Genomic DNA, 16,920 nt, shown 5'->3' with positions numbered 1-16,920 from the left:
TCCGGCATCCCAGTCAATATTAATTCCCTGGCTGGTACCACTTCAGGTGAGAAAGGGCAACTATCTGATCATTTATCTTGTTACTGTTTGTGGAATCTCGCTGCATGTACGCTGGGTGTCACCTCTCGCAATAGTGTTGTTGGACACATCTCGAGAGGATCCTCATTGTCCGAGACACCCTGATGATCTGAGACGATCCTGACGACGTAGCCGTGTCAGCCTGGCTCAGTAAGTGGCAATCTGACCCCATGGGTCCCGAGGCAACAACTAAGCTGGTGAAAGCTGAAGCTGACGCAGGTTCTGACGAAGTGCTGCACCCGGCATGAAACCATCTTCCAGCTGAGCTCCTGAAGCAAGGCCCCTTCTGCCCTGTTCCAGGTTGGCGTAAATGTACCTGTGGTCCCTGTCCTCTGAAGAAGAGCCAGGTGAGTTCTCATTGGTGCGCTGGCCAATCGTTATCTCCCAAGCAACCAATTGCCTTGTCATGATACGTTACAGTCTGTCGAATAGTAAACTGGATTAGATATCAAAGTTACAACAGGCCTAAACTTCAAAATTACCTTCTTGGGTGTAAGGAACTGTGAGGCATGACAGATACTATAGAAAGTTTATATTTGAAATGCAGTGCAAGAAGGACCCGTCTGACAAGACCGTATTTATTTTTTCACAGAATGAAGGCAATGTTGACCAAGACCTCCAGGTACATAATTCACTGGGGCAAGAGAGGGTGGGGCGGGGAATGTACTCAGGATTGATTCGAGTGTCACACAGTGTAAAGTAAAATTAATCATGGCTTATTTTTCCTGCTAACTGAGTTTACGATGCTGGGAGGAAGGAAGGTATTTTTTGATCCTTCCACAGGAGACATGGTGGCTCAGTGGTTAGTGCTGGGACCCGGTTTGATTCCACCCTTGGGAGACTGTCTGTGTGGGAGTTTGCACATTCTCCCCATGTCTGCGTGGGTTTCCTCCAGGTGCTCCGGTTTTCTCCCACTGTCCAAAGATGTACTGGCTAGGTGGGTTGGCCATGCTAAATTGCCTCGTAGTGTGCAGTTTGCGGTAAATGTAGGGTTACCGGGCTAGGTTGGGATACTCTTGATGGGCTGAATAGCCTCTTTCTGCTCAGTAGGGATCCTGTGATAACAAGGTGTGGAGCTGGGTGAACACAACAGGCCAAACAGCCTAAGATGCTGCTTGGCCAGCTGTGTTCATCCAGCTCCGCATCTTGTTATCTCGGATTCTCCAGCATCAGCAGTTCCTACTGTCAGGGATCCTGTAATTATGGGCCAGCTTTTATTGTCTGTTTCTGATGGGCTTTGAGAAGGTTGGGCACAGCATCCTTCTTGCTGCAGTCCATGTGCTGTGGGTTGACCCACAATGCCATTAGGGAGGGAATTCCAAGATTTTGCCGTAGCAACAGTGAAGAATCGGCGATATATCTCCAAGTCAGGATGGCGAGTGGCTCAGAGGAGAGCTTGTGTATGGTACTTGCTGCCCTTGTCCTTCTAGATGGAAGTGGTCGTGTGTTTGGAAGGTGCCATCAGTGGAACTTTTGTGAGCTGCTGCAGTGCATCTTGTGTGTGGTGCACACTGCTGCTCCTGAGTTTCAACCGGGGAGGCAGTGGATGTCGGCAGTCCTGCAGGAGGTGCCAAACAAGTGGGGCTGCTTTGACCCGGATGGTACTAAGCTTCTTGTGTGGTTTTGCTTTATCTCTTGTGTGCTCCTCCACAAAGGCCCTGGAGATTGACTTTTCAGCTCTTGGTAATTGTCTGGGAAATTTAGCAACCGTAGCCATTCAGGGGGCATCCAAGATTCCCAACCCAGAGATCAGAGCCGATTCAATCAGCTTCCCTCTGTTATCGACCAGGCGCAATGCTATTTTGAGATGGACCCCCATCTGTTAGGTTCTTGGTGGTTGGGGTGGGTTACACACCATCTCGTTTACTGAGGATGAAATGCTCCTGCGATGAGTCTTTTTCCTTATTTCTGAATTGTGATCATGTTTCTGCTCTGCTTTGAACCAGGACATTGTGGATCAGTTAAAGGTCCTTCCGTTAACAGAGGATAATTTGCAAATGTTCAACATGGCGAGGAGAACTGAGATTCCTTTTAGTCAAAGACAATTTTCGTGCATACGTTGCGATAGAGATTGGTGGAGGGAGGTACCAGAGAGGAAACAGGTAAGCTTAGTTTTAATGTCTCCTGCAAATAATTGTCTAGTTCTATTTACTATGAAGCTCAAACTGTTGAACGGGTGGGGAGGTTTGAGGGGAAGTGGGTAGGGAGGAGGCTTGCAGGGAGCTGAACGGTATGTCTCTGTGCTGTACATTCTGTGTGATTAGACATTTCAGAAGAGTTTCTACCTTCCAGCATTGTGTTTGTTTCATTTTTAAATTAGCTGAATTGAGAACTGGGTTAGCAGTGATAATAAATCCAGTCTCCCACAGGTCTCGAGATGTCGTTACTGTAAAAGAAGATATGATGCGGTGCCAAGGGATCAGGAGTGGGGTCTTGCTGCGTACACTTGTCAAAACTGCCATCATTCTTTCAGGTTGGGTCTAACCACGGTGTAATCCAGTCTCATACATCCAAACTGTAGGAGATGTTAGCGGATAGCTTTTACTCATTTCGACCAGCCTGCAGACTTCGGAGCACTTCTTCTTATGAAATAACTTGGGAAACAATGCAGGCAAACTATCACTTGTGTCATCCTATCACCTTCCACGGTTTGGAAAGCTATTGGTCAGAATGCATTGCTGCGTTGGGTGGGGCCAGCAGGCCTTGTTTGATGGGGCAGTGGCTGAGGTGAGGATTTCCCACGGTGTGTTTCACAGTTTTCATCGTCTAAAGACAGTCTCAACGCTGTCTCATCCCCAAGAGGTCTCATTACCAACCCTGTCCTTTACAGCTTGGATGGAGAAGGGAGGTTAGTCACAGGACACCTGAGCCAACCTGAGGTCTCTAACTTCCTGAGCTGACTCCAATAGAGACCAATCCTGCTGACCCTGAGCTAATTGTCACTCTATCGGTTGTGAAAACCCTAGTGGATTTTAATTTAGTCGCTAGAGACCGTGTTCTAATCTCAACTTGGAGAGGCTAGTACAGAGTGAGTCAACCTTTCCTTCCCTTTGCTAGTTAGGACCTGGGTTCCCCTACTTTCTGCGTATTTAATGAAGAGCCCTATTAAGTTCCTCCCTGCAGAGAATTAGCTCGAACCTTCTTGCATCCCTCTGAAGTGTCAGGGTTGGATTAGGAGTGTCTCTGTGTCACAGGGCAATTAAGCCCCAATGTAGTGGAGATTGAGTTTCTGGAACATATTAGATGTGATTTTCTACAGCAGTATGTTGAAGAATCAACTAAAGTATAGATTATTTTAGATCTTGTGTTTTTTTTCCCTTTATCCATTCACGGGATGAGGACATCCCTGGCAAAGCCAGGGTCTATTGCCTATCCCTAATTGCCCAGAGGGCAGTTTAAGAGTCAACCCCATTACTAGAGTCACATGTCACAGGGCTGGATCTGATCACTTTACCCCTTGGGCACCAGCTGATAAAGGATCTCCAGGACAGGTAACACCCAGCAATGACAACCAGCCCCCTACGCCTACATACCAGGTCTCGTTATCACATAGCCTGCCATTACACTTTCATTTATTCATTCATTCACGGGATGGGGGTGTTGCTGGCCAGGCAGCATTTATTGCCCATCCCTAATTGCCCAGAGGGCAGTTAAGAGTCAACCACATTGCTGTGGGTCTGGAGTCACATTTAGGCCAGACCAAGTAAGGATGGCAGTTTCATTCCCTAAAGAGCATCAGTGAACCAGATAGGCTTTTCCAACAATCAACAATGGATTCACCGTCATCATTAGTTTCTGAACTCCAGATATTTATCAAATTCAAATTCTGCCACCTGCTGTGGCAGGATTTGAACCCGCGTCCCCAGAATGGTTTCAGGGCTAACAGCGCAGTGATAGTACAACTAGGCCACCGCCTCTCTTGTTCTGTAACAAGGAAAGGATAATTAATAGTATCAGAGATAATGGGAACTGCAGATGCTGGAGATTCCAAGATAATAAAATGTGAGGCTGGATGAACACAGCAGGCCAAGCAGCATCTCAGGAGCACAAAAGCTGACGTTTCGGGCCTAGACCCTTCATCAGAGACGGGGCTAATTAATAATCTTGTTGTGAAGGAATCTTTATGAAAGTGAAATAATTCAATCCAAAGCCAGCGTGCTAAATTTGAACGAAAGAAATAATGAAAGAATGTAGGGAAAATTGGCTGAAGCGGATTGGGGGAAAAAAAATTAAGAATTATTTAATGGTTTACAGTAATTCTACATTCCTTCAAAATGTAAAAAAAAACAAAAATGTTAGTCAACCGTGGCAAACAATAGAAGTGGATGAATGTAAAAGATTTAAAGCAAAGGTCTATAAAGTTGCCAGAAATCGTGGCAAACCTGAGGAGTGGGAGGATTCTTGATTATATCAAAGAAGACCAAGACACTGGTGAAGAAAGGGAGAATAGAATATAAATGAAAACCATTAAACAAAAACATACAAGCAAACCTCTGAAGGTATGTAAAAAGGAAACATTTAGTTAAAACAAATAGGGTTCCATTGAAGGCAAAGTCAAGAGAATTCATAAAGGGCGATAGAAAAACTAAGTGATTACATTCTGTTTATCTTCAGTGTATAAAGTATAAGAAGTCTCTCAGAATTAGAGGCCCAAAGGATTGGGGAAAATGACTGAAAGGAATTTGGTACTAGTAAGGAAATTGTGTTTGATAAATTCCTGGGATTGAAGGTTGATAAGTCCCGAGCCCTGGGATTTTGGTGAGAGGAATCGGGTGATGAAGCCTCCGGGAACTTATCCAGAGTTGGCCAATGGTAACCCATGATCGTGTTGACTCTCTCCAACACTTACAGGAGCTATGGACAGATGGGGGTTCCTGCACCATGCTACAGATGCCGGAGTATTGTCTTTCCCATTCAAATCATTCCGCCAAGAAGGAATCCGTCCAGATTGGGAAACGGGCGTCAGAATCCACATGGCTGCTGTGCGGAGGATTGTTACAACCGGCAAGGTAACAAACTCTGTCTTATTTTAAGAATCACTTTTTAAAATTTGGTCTTCCATGAGTCGTAAGTGTGACTGGCTGAGCCACCATATCTTGCGCGTCCTTCGCTGCCCTTCAGAAGGAGATGGTGAGCTGCCTTCTTGAGGTGCTGCAGTCCTTAGAGTGCAGGGAGGGCAAAAACCATTAGTGAGGGAATTCCAGGATTTGAATTGTTGATGCAGGAGAAGTGGTGATTATTTCTATTCGGAACAGCGAGTGGCTTGGAAAGAAATTTGTGAGTGACGTCTTGTTCCCTTCGCCGTCTGGTGGTAAATGTTGCAGGTTTGGAAGCTGTCGTCAAGAAGAGCTGTGATGAGCTGATGCAGTGCATCTTGTAGATAGTACACTCTGCCTCTACTGAGCATCGGTGGTGGGGTTGGGGGGGTTTGTTTTGTGGGGGCGGTGCCAATGAAGCCGGCTGGATGGTGTCACTCTTCTCGAGTGTTGCTGGAGCTGCCCCGATCAGGGCGAGTGGGGAGTATTCCAACACACTGTGCCTTGTAGATGGTGGACAGGATCTGGGGAGTCAGGAAGTGAATCTCTTTCCATGGAATCGCCAGCCCCTGACCACGCTCTTGTTATCTACACAACTGGTCCGATTCCGTTTCTGGTCAATGGTAACACCCAGAATTTTGACAGTGGGTGGGCTTCGGTGATCATAATGCAAACAAAGGCCAGTGGTCACATTCTCTCTTGTTGAACATTGTATGGCTCAGATGTTATTTGCTTACAAGTTTCTTTCTTCAGCTTCAGTGTGATTCTGTGTGCTTTGTTACAGGTGGTTTGAACCCATCAGTGCTTTTCATTTTTGTTCTCGACCCAACAACCTGCATTCATATAGCATCTTTAATGTGGTAGTTCACAGGAACATTACCTGATAATAGTTGACACTGAGCTGCAGTATTCAGATAGTGGCTGCCTCTGACAAATTTATTGGATATTTTGCAGGGGTAAGATAATGGTGGCATTTATATAGTAAGGGTCTGTTCTGCAATCAGTCGCTGTGTTTTGTTTTTCTGTTTTCTCCATACTGACTGGAAAAGGTGCAGATTTCCTCTCAAAACTCCAAAGGTAGACTTTGAGTTGCAGTTAAGCTTGTATAGCCAGGGATTGCAATCTCCCCGAAGACTGCCCATTATCTACAAGGCAAAGTCAGGAATGTGATCAGAGATAATGGGAACTGCAGATGCTGGAGAATCCAAGATAACAAAGTGTGAAGCTGGATGAACACAGCAGGCCAAGCAGCATCTCAGGAGCACAAAATCTGATGTTTCAGGCCTAGGCCCCTGAAGGGGTCAAGGCCCAAAACGTCAGCTTTTGAGCTCCTGAGATGCTGCTTGGCCTGCTGTGTTCATCCAGCTTCACACTTTGTTATCTTAAAGTCAGGAATGTGATGGAATACTCCTCTGTTGCCTGGATGGGGACAGCTCCAACAACACACAAGAAGCCAGAACTGCCCAGGACAGAGCAGCAAACTTGATCGGCTCCTCACCTTAAAAGTTTAATTTCTCCGTCCCTGGTGCGCCGTGACAACTTATAAGTCACCCACAGGATGCTCTATTGAGGTTGCTAAGCCTCCTTCAATGGTATTATTTTACATTTGCAACTACTAGAAGGTCAAGGGGACGAGACACATGGGAAGACCACTGTCTGGAAGTTTCTGTTCAGGCCACTCACTATCGCAATTTTGGAATTAAATTCATCATTTTTTCACTGCGGGTGGGTCAAAATCCTACAGCTTCCTTCCCAACAGCAGTAGGGGTGTCCCTGCAACATACAGGGCTGTAATGGTTTAAGAAGTTGGCTCAGCACACCTTCCGAAGGGTAATTAGCCCTGCCCTAACTAGCAACATCTTGAGATTTTGTTTTTGCAATGTCTTGTACATATGAGCAACACAGCAGTTTGGAAAGATCGGAGCTGGTCTGATTGTGACCTCAATCCACTTTCTTAGCCACACCAATGCCCTTGTTAGATAGGAATCTACTGACTTCTGCCTTAAGGCTATCCATTGACCCCACATCTTCTGCTGTTCCAAAGAGCCTCAACCCTCAGAGAGAGGAAATTTCTCCTCATCTCCACCTTGTGATGTAGTTCTGGTCTCTTTTCTCAAGGAAAGATCCTTTCAGTCTCCACCCTATCAACTCCCATTAAGGTCTTGGATACTTCAAAAAAGATCAACGCTCAGTCATCTGAAGTCCAAAAAACACTGACCCAATCTGTTCGGCCTTACCTCACAAGATCACTCCCTCATCCCAAGAATCTGTCGCATGGACATTCTCTGAACTGCTACTAAAGCAGTTGGGTCCATTCATAAATAAGGAGTCCAGCACTGCACACCATTGTGAGAAATCCCTTCATAAGAATTAATTTCTTGTCAAGATAATAGAATCATAGAATCCCCACAATGCCGAACCATTCGGCCCATCGAGTCCACACTGGACCTCCAAGGACATCCCAACCAGCCCCAGCCCTATCCCTGTAACCCTGCATTTCCCATGGTGAATCCACTGAGCCTGCACATGTTTGGACTGTGAGAAAGCCAGAGCATCTGGTTGATAACTTAACTTTTACAAATATCACATTAAGATTCAACTAAATACTTAATTATCTATCTTGACTGCACTTCCAATTTCCAAATGGCAATTCAGCTTCTCTCAAATTAAACATATCTTGTGGCAGCCAACACTGAGACGTCATTGCAGCTCTCAAAATGTCAAGACCTCATTGCCCAAGGAGACAAAATGATTGAGACCTCCCCTCCTCTCCAATGCTAGTTTTAAAAGTGACTTTGAGTTAAAATTCCATAATAACAAAGAATTCCCTTGCCTCTTGTAGAACCCTATGTTCCTGGTACACACTGTGTTCATCCTAGGACACGGCAAGTACGCGGTTTACCCAAAGTGCTGTGTTCCAGCCAGTACCATGAGTCTACAGGCTCTACTGTGGCCAGCTGTATCAGCCAGGGCTCCTCAATGGAGTGCGACATTGAAGAAATCATACAGGAGGATCTGAGGGCAATCCCAGAGGAAGATGAAGATGAAGATGAAGATGAATGAATTGCATGAGCGGCAGCTCTTCCGCAGGAACCATCTTGTCCCTTGCAATCCATGATGAGGATGAGCCGAGAATGAATGCACAGTTGAATTGGGAGACATTCCCATTTTGAATGTTGGAAGGCTGAGGTTCTGCAGGCCATTGTAAAGCCTGAATAGCAGGTAGAGCATTGGTAATTTGTTCGTGAAAGCATTCTTGCTTTGAACTGTTTATCCTCTGCAGGAATCATTTCACTAAACAGTCTCCCAAATATTAATTGCTTTCATGATTATTTTTTGTTTTTAAGTGTTATGTCTAAAATGAAAACAAGCATTAAGCATCGTAGTGTAGGAAGATAAGGACTGACATGAAAGCCTAAGAAACGGGAGCGGGAAGAGGCCTACAACCCTTCCAACCCTGACTGATCTGTATTGACTCCGTCTTTCTGTTCTAACCTCTTTGTCCCTCAGTTTTCTTAACTGCTCAAAGTCTACAAATCTCAATCTTGAGTAAATTCAATAACTGAGTATTTACAATCCTTTAGCTCAGAGGATTCCAAAGATTCATAGTCCTTTGTTTGAAAGTATTCATATCTTAAAGGTTGACACAATATAGTGAAATGAGTGGTAAAGTTGAAGACCTTCTGTTCATATCTGTAAAGAATCTGAACCTCAAGCATGGGTTTTGCTTCCCAAGAGTTAATTCCTTCTCAAGAACTCCAAAGTAAAATTTCCCAAATTAGATTGAAGTGAATATCTAATTATTGAACTTGACCAATTTCAGGAGACAGGGATCAGTTCTGCTTTTATATTCAGATTAGAGATTGGTACACCTTTAAGTAGAGACACACAGCAAAGCAGAGGAGTAGAAATGTCTGATCTTCATTGTGTTGCTAATACTGATCCCATCACCCTAATGGAGGAAGCCACGGACACCATTGTTGTGTCACGAGGGTGTTGACTTGCTTGCCGAGCTGGTTTGTTCTCGTTCAGACATTTCATCACCATGCTCGGTAACGTCATCAGTGAGGCCTCCGATGAAGTGACATTATTCTACTCTGCTTGGAATTTATACTGTCCAGTTCATTACGGTGAGTTGTGTCATTTCCGGTTTTGTTCTGTATGGGTTTGTATATGGGGCCCAATTCTATATGTTTGTTCATTGCATTATGGGTTGAGAACCATGTACCTAGGAATTCCTTTGTGTGTCTATGTTTGACTTGGGCTACTACGGTTACCTTGTCCCTGTTAAACTGATGGTCTTACAAAATACCATGCAACGTCTGCCACAAACATTACATCGGTCAGACAGGAAGGAAACTAGCCATCAGAATACACAAACACCAGCTAGTAGCAAAATGGCACGACAAACTCTCCTTAATATCAGCACACTCAGACACTGAAGACCATCAGTTTAACTGGGACAAGGTAACCATAGTAGCCCAAACCAAACATAGACACATACAGGAATTCCTAGAGGCATGGTTCTCCACCCATAATGCAATCAACAAACATATTGAATTGGACCCCATATACAAACCCATACAGAACAAAACCGGAAATGACACTACAATATAAATTCCATGTGGATTAGAACAACATCGCTTCATCGGAGGCTCCATTGATGATGTTACCGAGCATGGTGACGAAACGACTGAACAAGAACAAACCAGTTCGGTGAGCAAGTAAACAACCTCACCCACACTCGAGCTACAAATCTTTGCCAAAACTTTAAATTGTTGAGTAGCATATACCTACACAATAAACAGGTTTACAAAATCGGCTCACCACTACCTTCCTGAGGGTAACTGGTTATGGGCAATAGATGTTGACCTAACCAGAGACATCCCATGAATCAGTAATAAAATCTAAGCTGGCCCCATAACTAGCTCGATTCCTATAGCTTAATGGGATATTATTTATAAAGCTCAGTCAGCCTTCAGGCTGTCTAGAGAAGATCCTGCCTTGTCAGTGTTAAACGTTTAGATAGGAAGTTGTCCATTGGTAATTGTAGCAAGTTCTGGCTCTTTTATGAAAATAATGAAGATGTGTGAGAATAGACTTGAAGAAGATTCACCCTCCACTATTTTCTTCCCTTCTTTCATTCTCTCATCCCTCTTTCCCCCTCTCTTAATCCTTTAGCCCCCTTTCCCTCTTTCCATTTCCATAGCCCACACTCCTCTCACTTCTGTCTGTTCTCCCATTCCTCTCTCTCTCTCTCTATACTTTTACTTCCTCTCTCTCCTCACCAACACTTTCTTCTTCTCTGTCCTCTCTTTCTTCCCCTTATCTTGACCCCTTAGCCTCTCTTTCCAACTTCCCCTCCTCTCCCCTACTTTCCCTCCCCTTCAACCCCCTGCTGTCTTGCCACTCTATTCTCTTTCTCGCTCCTCTTCCTGCCTTCCCACATTAACCACCCCCTTACCCCCCCTCTCGTGTCTGCCACTCTATCCACATTTCCCACTTTTCCCCTTTGTTTCCTTCCCCTCTCTCTCTCGTCCCTTCTCCCCATTCCCCCAATCTCTTACCACCCCCCCCCGATTCCTACTAAGCAGTACTGCCACTGGCCACAATGTGGTGCTACTGAGCGCCCCCCCCCTCTCCCCGCCAGGAGCCACAAGTTCAGGCTCAACCTCAGCCAGAAAGGTGGAAGTAAGTTTGAAGCTTATTAATGACAATTATTTTTACTTTTGAAAAAGCTGTCTTATTAAAAGAAAGAAGCATGTTGAGTTTCCCGCCTACTGTCATTGTCCAGAGTGGATTTGAGCTAATCCACACGCTGCAGCACCTAATAAGGATAAAAGCTACGTTAGGCCTCAAAATGTGAAGTTACACGATTAATTTTTCATTTTTGCTTTTGTGCCTTTTTCTTATGACCTGGTACCATTTTACAGTTTGTACCTTGGAAACCGATGATTTTGTTCTGTTGCTTAATGACTCAGTCTCTAACTGGCAATAAAAACATTGATTGCCAACAATTTCTTCTTATATCTGTTTGTTTTGGGGTATTTCTTCATTGTTGTAAGAATGTAAGATCCATTATTCTGAGACGGTAGGAACTGCAGATGCTGGAGAATCTGAGACAGCAAGGTGTGGAGCTGGATGAACGCAGCAGGCCATGCAGCATCAGAGGAGCAGGAAAGCTGACGTTTCGGGTTGAGACCCTTCTTGTGAAGAAGGATTTTGACCTGAAACATCAGCCTTCCTGCTCCTGTGATGCTGCTTGGCCTGCTGCGTTCATCCCGCTCCACACCATTATTCTGAGGTGGGTGTTATAATATTATAGAGTCATGGAATCATACAGTATGGAGACAGACCCTTCAGCCCACCCAGTCCATGCCAAAAACAATTCCATTTTATATGATTTATAGGATTTTATAAACCTTAATGAGGTCACCCCTGAACCTCCTAGTTCCACTGAAAAATGTCCCAGCCTATCCAGTCTCCACTTATAACTCAAACCCTCCATACCTGGCAACATCCTGGTAAATCTCTTCTGAAGCCTCTCCAGCATAATAATATGGAATAAATGAATGTGGGATGGTTGCTAGTTCCCTCACCAGTCAATTAACCTGCAGATTGAGGCCGTGGTTGTGTTGTGCTGCTAAAGAATATTTATGATGGGGAGGTGCCGGTGTGGGACTGGGGTGGACAGGGTCAGAAGTCACACGACACCAGGCTTATTTGAAATCACTTGGTTTTGAAGTGCTGCTCCTTCGACAGGTGAAGTGAAAATTTACAGAGCTTTCAGAAGTAAGGCAAGCGTTAACTTGGTTAGCTGTCTAATGGCCAATGGATTGCTTGGAATCATTGAGCAGCTCTGTTGTATCTTGCACCTTGTTATGATGGTACAGAATGTTTTCGAAGCCTCCTGAGGTAAGGAAAACATTCATTAACAAGCGTCTTAATGTGCTTTCATCTTCCATGGGGCTGCAGCAGAGTAAGATCATGTGGTTACATTAGAACCATTACAGCGCAGAAGGCCATTCAGCCTATCATGTCTGTACAGGTTACAGTATCCAGTGCCAATCTCCTGCCTTTCCCCCAGGATCCTGCACACCATTCATAACCAAATAACCATCCAATGCCCTGTGGAGTGTCTCTATTGAACCTGCCCCACCTGATATCCAGCACTGTGCATTCCAGGCCCTTACTACTCACAGTGTGAAAAAGTCTTTGTCCTCACATTGCTGTTGCTTTATTTGCACAGCGTTTCCAATTTGTGCCTTTTGTTCATTTCCCTTTTACGAGCAGGAACAGCTTAACACTATCTCCTCTATCCAGCCAGCTCATGATTTTGAAAACCTCCATCAGATCTCAGCTCAGTGCAGGGGGATCAGTCCCAACTTCTTCCAATCTATCTTCATGCCTAAACTTTCTCACTCATGGAACCATCCTCGTAAATCATTTCCACACTCTGTCCAATGCATTCACATCTTTCCCATAACGTGGCACCCACGTGTGTCCAGAAGTCTAACAAATGCATTATATAAGGTCAACAACCCATCCTTCCTCTTACACGCTAGGCCCTTGTTAATGCAGCCAAGAACACTGTATGCTTCATTAACTGCTCTCTCCTGCCACCTTCAATGAAGTGTGCATATGTACACATGGGTTCCAGAAGTAGAGCTTTTCTTGGTACAGTGGTAGTGCCCAGGAAACCTGGGCAGAGGTCAGTGATAATGTTTCCAAACGTGTTGATCTGAAATATGCACACACAGGCTACTCTGCTCCAGCACCCTCTTTAGAAATGTACACTTTATTTTATATTGTCTTTGAATGTTCTTCAGGCCAAAGTGCATCACCTCACACTTCTCCTCATCAAACCTCATCTGCCACCTATCCATCCCCATTCACCAACTTGTCAATGTCCTCTTGGAGTCCCACATTATCCTCCTCGCTGTTTACAATACTTCCATATTTTAGTGTCATCTGCAAACTTGGAAGTGAAATTTAGATTAGATACTTCCTGATTAGATCACCTATCCTGTCACAAAGTCAGGCTTAGCATCTTGCATTACAGTGAACAGCACAGAAAGAGGCCATTCTGCCCATCATGTCCTTGCCAGCTCTCTGCAAACAGCTCCTCATCTTGTCCCATTTCACCAGCTTTCTCCCAGTGATCCTGAAAATGATTGCCTCTTGTGCAATTTTAGTTTGAAGGCCTCAATTGAATCCCTCTCAAGACTGTGCATTCCTGATCGTAATCACACATGCTGTGGAAAATAGTTTGTTCTCATGATGTTGGGTGGCATTATTGCCTCACAATGTCAGGGACCCAGGTTCAATTCCACCCTCAGGTGACTCTCTGTGTGGATTTTGTACATTCTCCCTGTGTCTGTGTGAGTTTCTTCCCACAGTTCACAGATGTGCAGGTTGGGTGCTAAATTGTCTCATAGTGAGCAGGGATATGAAAGATAGCTGAATTAACGCTGTGAAATGCAGCGTTACAGAGACAGGGCAGGGAGGTGGGACTGGGTGGGATGCTGGTGTGGACTTAATGGGCCAAATGGCCTGTGGTGATTATGTGATTTAAGCTGTTGGCTATTTGGTTAATATTGCCACAAATGGCAGTTCTCTGGTTCCCAGCCTTCTACAAGTCTTCCTTCACAGCAGACAATTTTACTTGATCTCACAAAGGGGCCTACATTTCCGTTATCTCCTGCAGGTAGAAGATAGTTAGCCCGGAACTGACTGCTAAATTTCTAATCGTTAAAATTTGCTCAGAGCTAGAATCTTTTTTTCCTTTCAAAGCTTGCATGAGAGTTTTGGAACAAGCCGAACAGCCATGGATATGGGCAAATTTTGAGATGTTTCCCTCATAAGAATTTTGTTGTGAATGTTAAGTTTGATGATCATTTAATTGTTCTCCTTGTTCCGGGCCCAATAATGCAAATGTTTAGCTTTTTGTGTCGACGTAACTTATTACTGTTGAGCTGGTCATGTGTTCTCATTTTTTATTTCTCTTAATGTCATAAATCTTTAAACACTTTTGACTACTTGACACAGTGCCTACCTGGAGTTAATCAAACAGTGATGCTTTAGATTATTGTGTGTGTTTTGTGTACAGCAGTCGCTCCAGTGAGTATTCATGGCGCCCAGAAGACTACAAGTTCATGAGGGAGGAGACAAAGAGGGTTGGCTATTAATTACCAAGATGAAGGGTTAGGATATGAGTCTGTTTATTTTTATCCTAGCATGTGAGTTAACTCTTGCTCCACGCTAAAACTCACTGCCCGGGTGCCTTGTTTTGTGTGCCTACTCAACACTTTGAAAAGATGCTGGTTTGGAGTTAATCCAAACCATGCCAATGCTCAGTTATGCTTGTGCAGACATTAACCCAGATGAAGGAGCAATGAAGGTGCTAGAAAGTGGGCAAGTTACCAGACATGAAGAGGAAAAGGAGAGGTTTTTCAAACGGTCTGACAAGTTGGAGCAATGGGGAAAGAGACTGTCTGATGCGGCCGCCAACCCGACAGACCCCAGGGAGCTCAGATTTCGTTTTGTGACGGGAGAGGGTTTTTAGTTGTCACAGTCTGGAAGGGGTTGTCTGAAGGGGCAACGTACATTCTATGAAACAAATTCAGACGTAGAGCTGTATAGCACAGAAACTGACTGACCCTTCAGCCCAACTCATCCACGCCAACCAGATATTGGGGGAGATGATGGCCCAGTGGTGTTATCGCTGGACTGTCAATCCGGAGACCCACATAACGTTCTGGGGACATGGGCTCAAATCTCCACTACAGCAGATGGTGGAATTTGAATTAAATAAAATATCTGGAATTAACAATCTAAAGATGACTGTGAATCCATTGTTGATTGTCAGGAAAAACACACCTGGTTCACTAATGTCCTTGCAGGAAGGAAATTGCCATCCTTACCTGGTCTGGCCCACATGTGACTCCAGACCCACAGCATTGTGGTTGACTCTGAACTGCTTTCTGGGCAATTAGGGATGGGCAGTAAATGCTGCCTGGCCAGCAATACCCACATCCTGTTAATGAATAAAATAACAAAAAAAAATTCCAATCTGACCTAGTTCCAATTCCAGCATTTGGCCCATATCCCTCTAAACCCTTCTTATTCATGTACCCATCCAGATGCCTTTTAAATGTTGTAATTATACCAGCCTCCACCACTTCCTCCTGCAGCACATTCCATACACTCACCACCCTCTGCGTGAAAAGCTACCATTCAGGTCCCTTTCAAATCTTTCCCCTCTCACCATAAACCCATGCTCTTTAGTTTTGGACCACCCCTACCATAGGACGAAGACCTGGGCTATTCACCCTATCCATGCCCCTCACGATTTTATATATCTCTATAAAGGTCATCCCTCACCCTCTGACCTTCCAGCCTATTCAGCCTTTCTCTATAACCCAAACCCTCCAATCCTGGCAACATTCTTTTCTGGATTCTCTCAAGTTTAACAACATCTTTCCTATAGAAGAGTGACCTATTTTGGTGTCTCCTGCAAACTTACTGACCATGCCTCCTGTATTCACATTCAAATAATTTTGGTAAAATGATGTAAAGCAGTGGACCCAGCACCGATTCCTGTGGCACGCTGCTGGTCAGAGGTCCCCAGTTTGAAAAATAACCCTCTACCACAACCCTCTGTCTTCTACCTTCAAGCCAATTTTGTATACAATAGGCTAACTCCCCCTGGATCCCATGTGATCACACCTAACTAACCAGTCAACCGTGCAAAACTTTGTCAAACACTTTACTCAAGTCCATATAGACAACATTTACTGCTCTGCCTTCAATTTTCTTTGTCACGTCTTCAAAAAATGCAATCAAGTTAGTGAGACTCAATTTCCCAAGTACAAAGTCAGGTGGACTATCCTTAATCAGACCTTGCCTTTCCAAATGAATGCAAATATTGTCTCTCAGAATCTCCTCCAACAATATACCCACCGCCGATGTCAGGCTCACAGGTCGATAGTTCCCTAGCTTTTCCTTACAGCTTTTCCGAAATAACGGCACCATATTAGCCAACCTTCAGTCTTCCTGCACCCCTCCCGTGGCCATCGATGATAAAAGACATCTCCATGAGGGGCCGAGCAATCACTTTGCCAGCTTCCCAAAGAGTCCTGGAAAATACCTGGTTAGGATCAGACCAGGAGCAAGCTTTGAAAAATTTGAGGGGGTATAGCAAAGGGAAAGAGCATGGGGAGCAAGACCAATTGGACATCTGGACTGAAGAGCCATCACCGGCATGATGGGCTAAATGGTCATTCCAATTTGATCAATATCTCACATAGTTGTAACTACTTACTCTTGGCCTTTAAAACTTCTTAAAAAGGATCGCAATCTTCAGGATGTGGAGCTTTTTTTTGTCTGAGTTTATGGAGTGACACTCAAGTAGGCCCTTTGGCCCTTTAACCCTGGTCTGTACTATTCAGTACAATCATAACTGACCATACGCATACACCATTCCTTTATGTCATTGACAGATGTTTAAATACCATTGCATTGAGTTCCCACAGCCCTTCTGGAGTAGAGAATCACAAACATTCACTACCCTCCGAGTTCAAAACAAACCTCTCCGTCTCAATTCGTAGTGGCTTCCCCATTAATTTGAAACTAAGCCCCACATCTACCCTGTCTATCCCTTTTAATTATTTTGTAGCTTGCAACGTGATTACCTCCCATTCTTTGAAATGAAAGAATACTGGCTCAGTTTGCCTCAACTTCTCCATATAGGACAGTCCCACCATCCTGGGAACAAGCCTAGGGAAACCTTTGTTGCACTTTTTCG

General features: G+C 44.5%; 1 protein-coding gene across 2 annotated transcripts in view; it reads left to right on the top strand.

Moving 5' to 3' along the window:
- The window catches only part of LOC125447517 (microfibril-associated glycoprotein 4-like), a 53,669-nt gene that overhangs the window by 12,216 nt on the left and 24,533 nt on the right, over window positions 1-16,920 (top strand). The window contains exons 4-8 of one of the 2 annotated variants that reach the window (XM_048521960.2): window positions 671-700; window positions 2,025-2,180; window positions 2,448-2,551; window positions 4,930-5,087; window positions 7,957-8,886. In XM_048521960.2, coding sequence (XP_048377917.1) covers window positions 671-700; window positions 2,025-2,180; window positions 2,448-2,551; window positions 4,930-5,087; window positions 7,957-8,177 — 669 coding nt within the window. In that variant the 3' untranslated portion in view covers window positions 8,178-8,886. Of the gene's footprint in view, window positions 1-670; window positions 701-2,024; window positions 2,181-2,447; window positions 2,552-4,929; window positions 5,088-7,956; window positions 8,887-16,920 lie in introns of those variants that run through there. The other variant, XM_059639976.1, reaches the window with a different exon arrangement.

This window comes from Stegostoma tigrinum, chromosome 35 (genome assembly GCF_030684315.1).
Source record: "Stegostoma tigrinum isolate sSteTig4 chromosome 35, sSteTig4.hap1, whole genome shotgun sequence".
Lineage (NCBI taxonomy): Eukaryota > Metazoa > Chordata > Chondrichthyes > Orectolobiformes > Stegostomatidae > Stegostoma > Stegostoma tigrinum.
The sequence above is the reverse complement of the archived record's forward strand: the minus strand, read 5'-3'. Positions and strand labels throughout refer to the sequence as shown.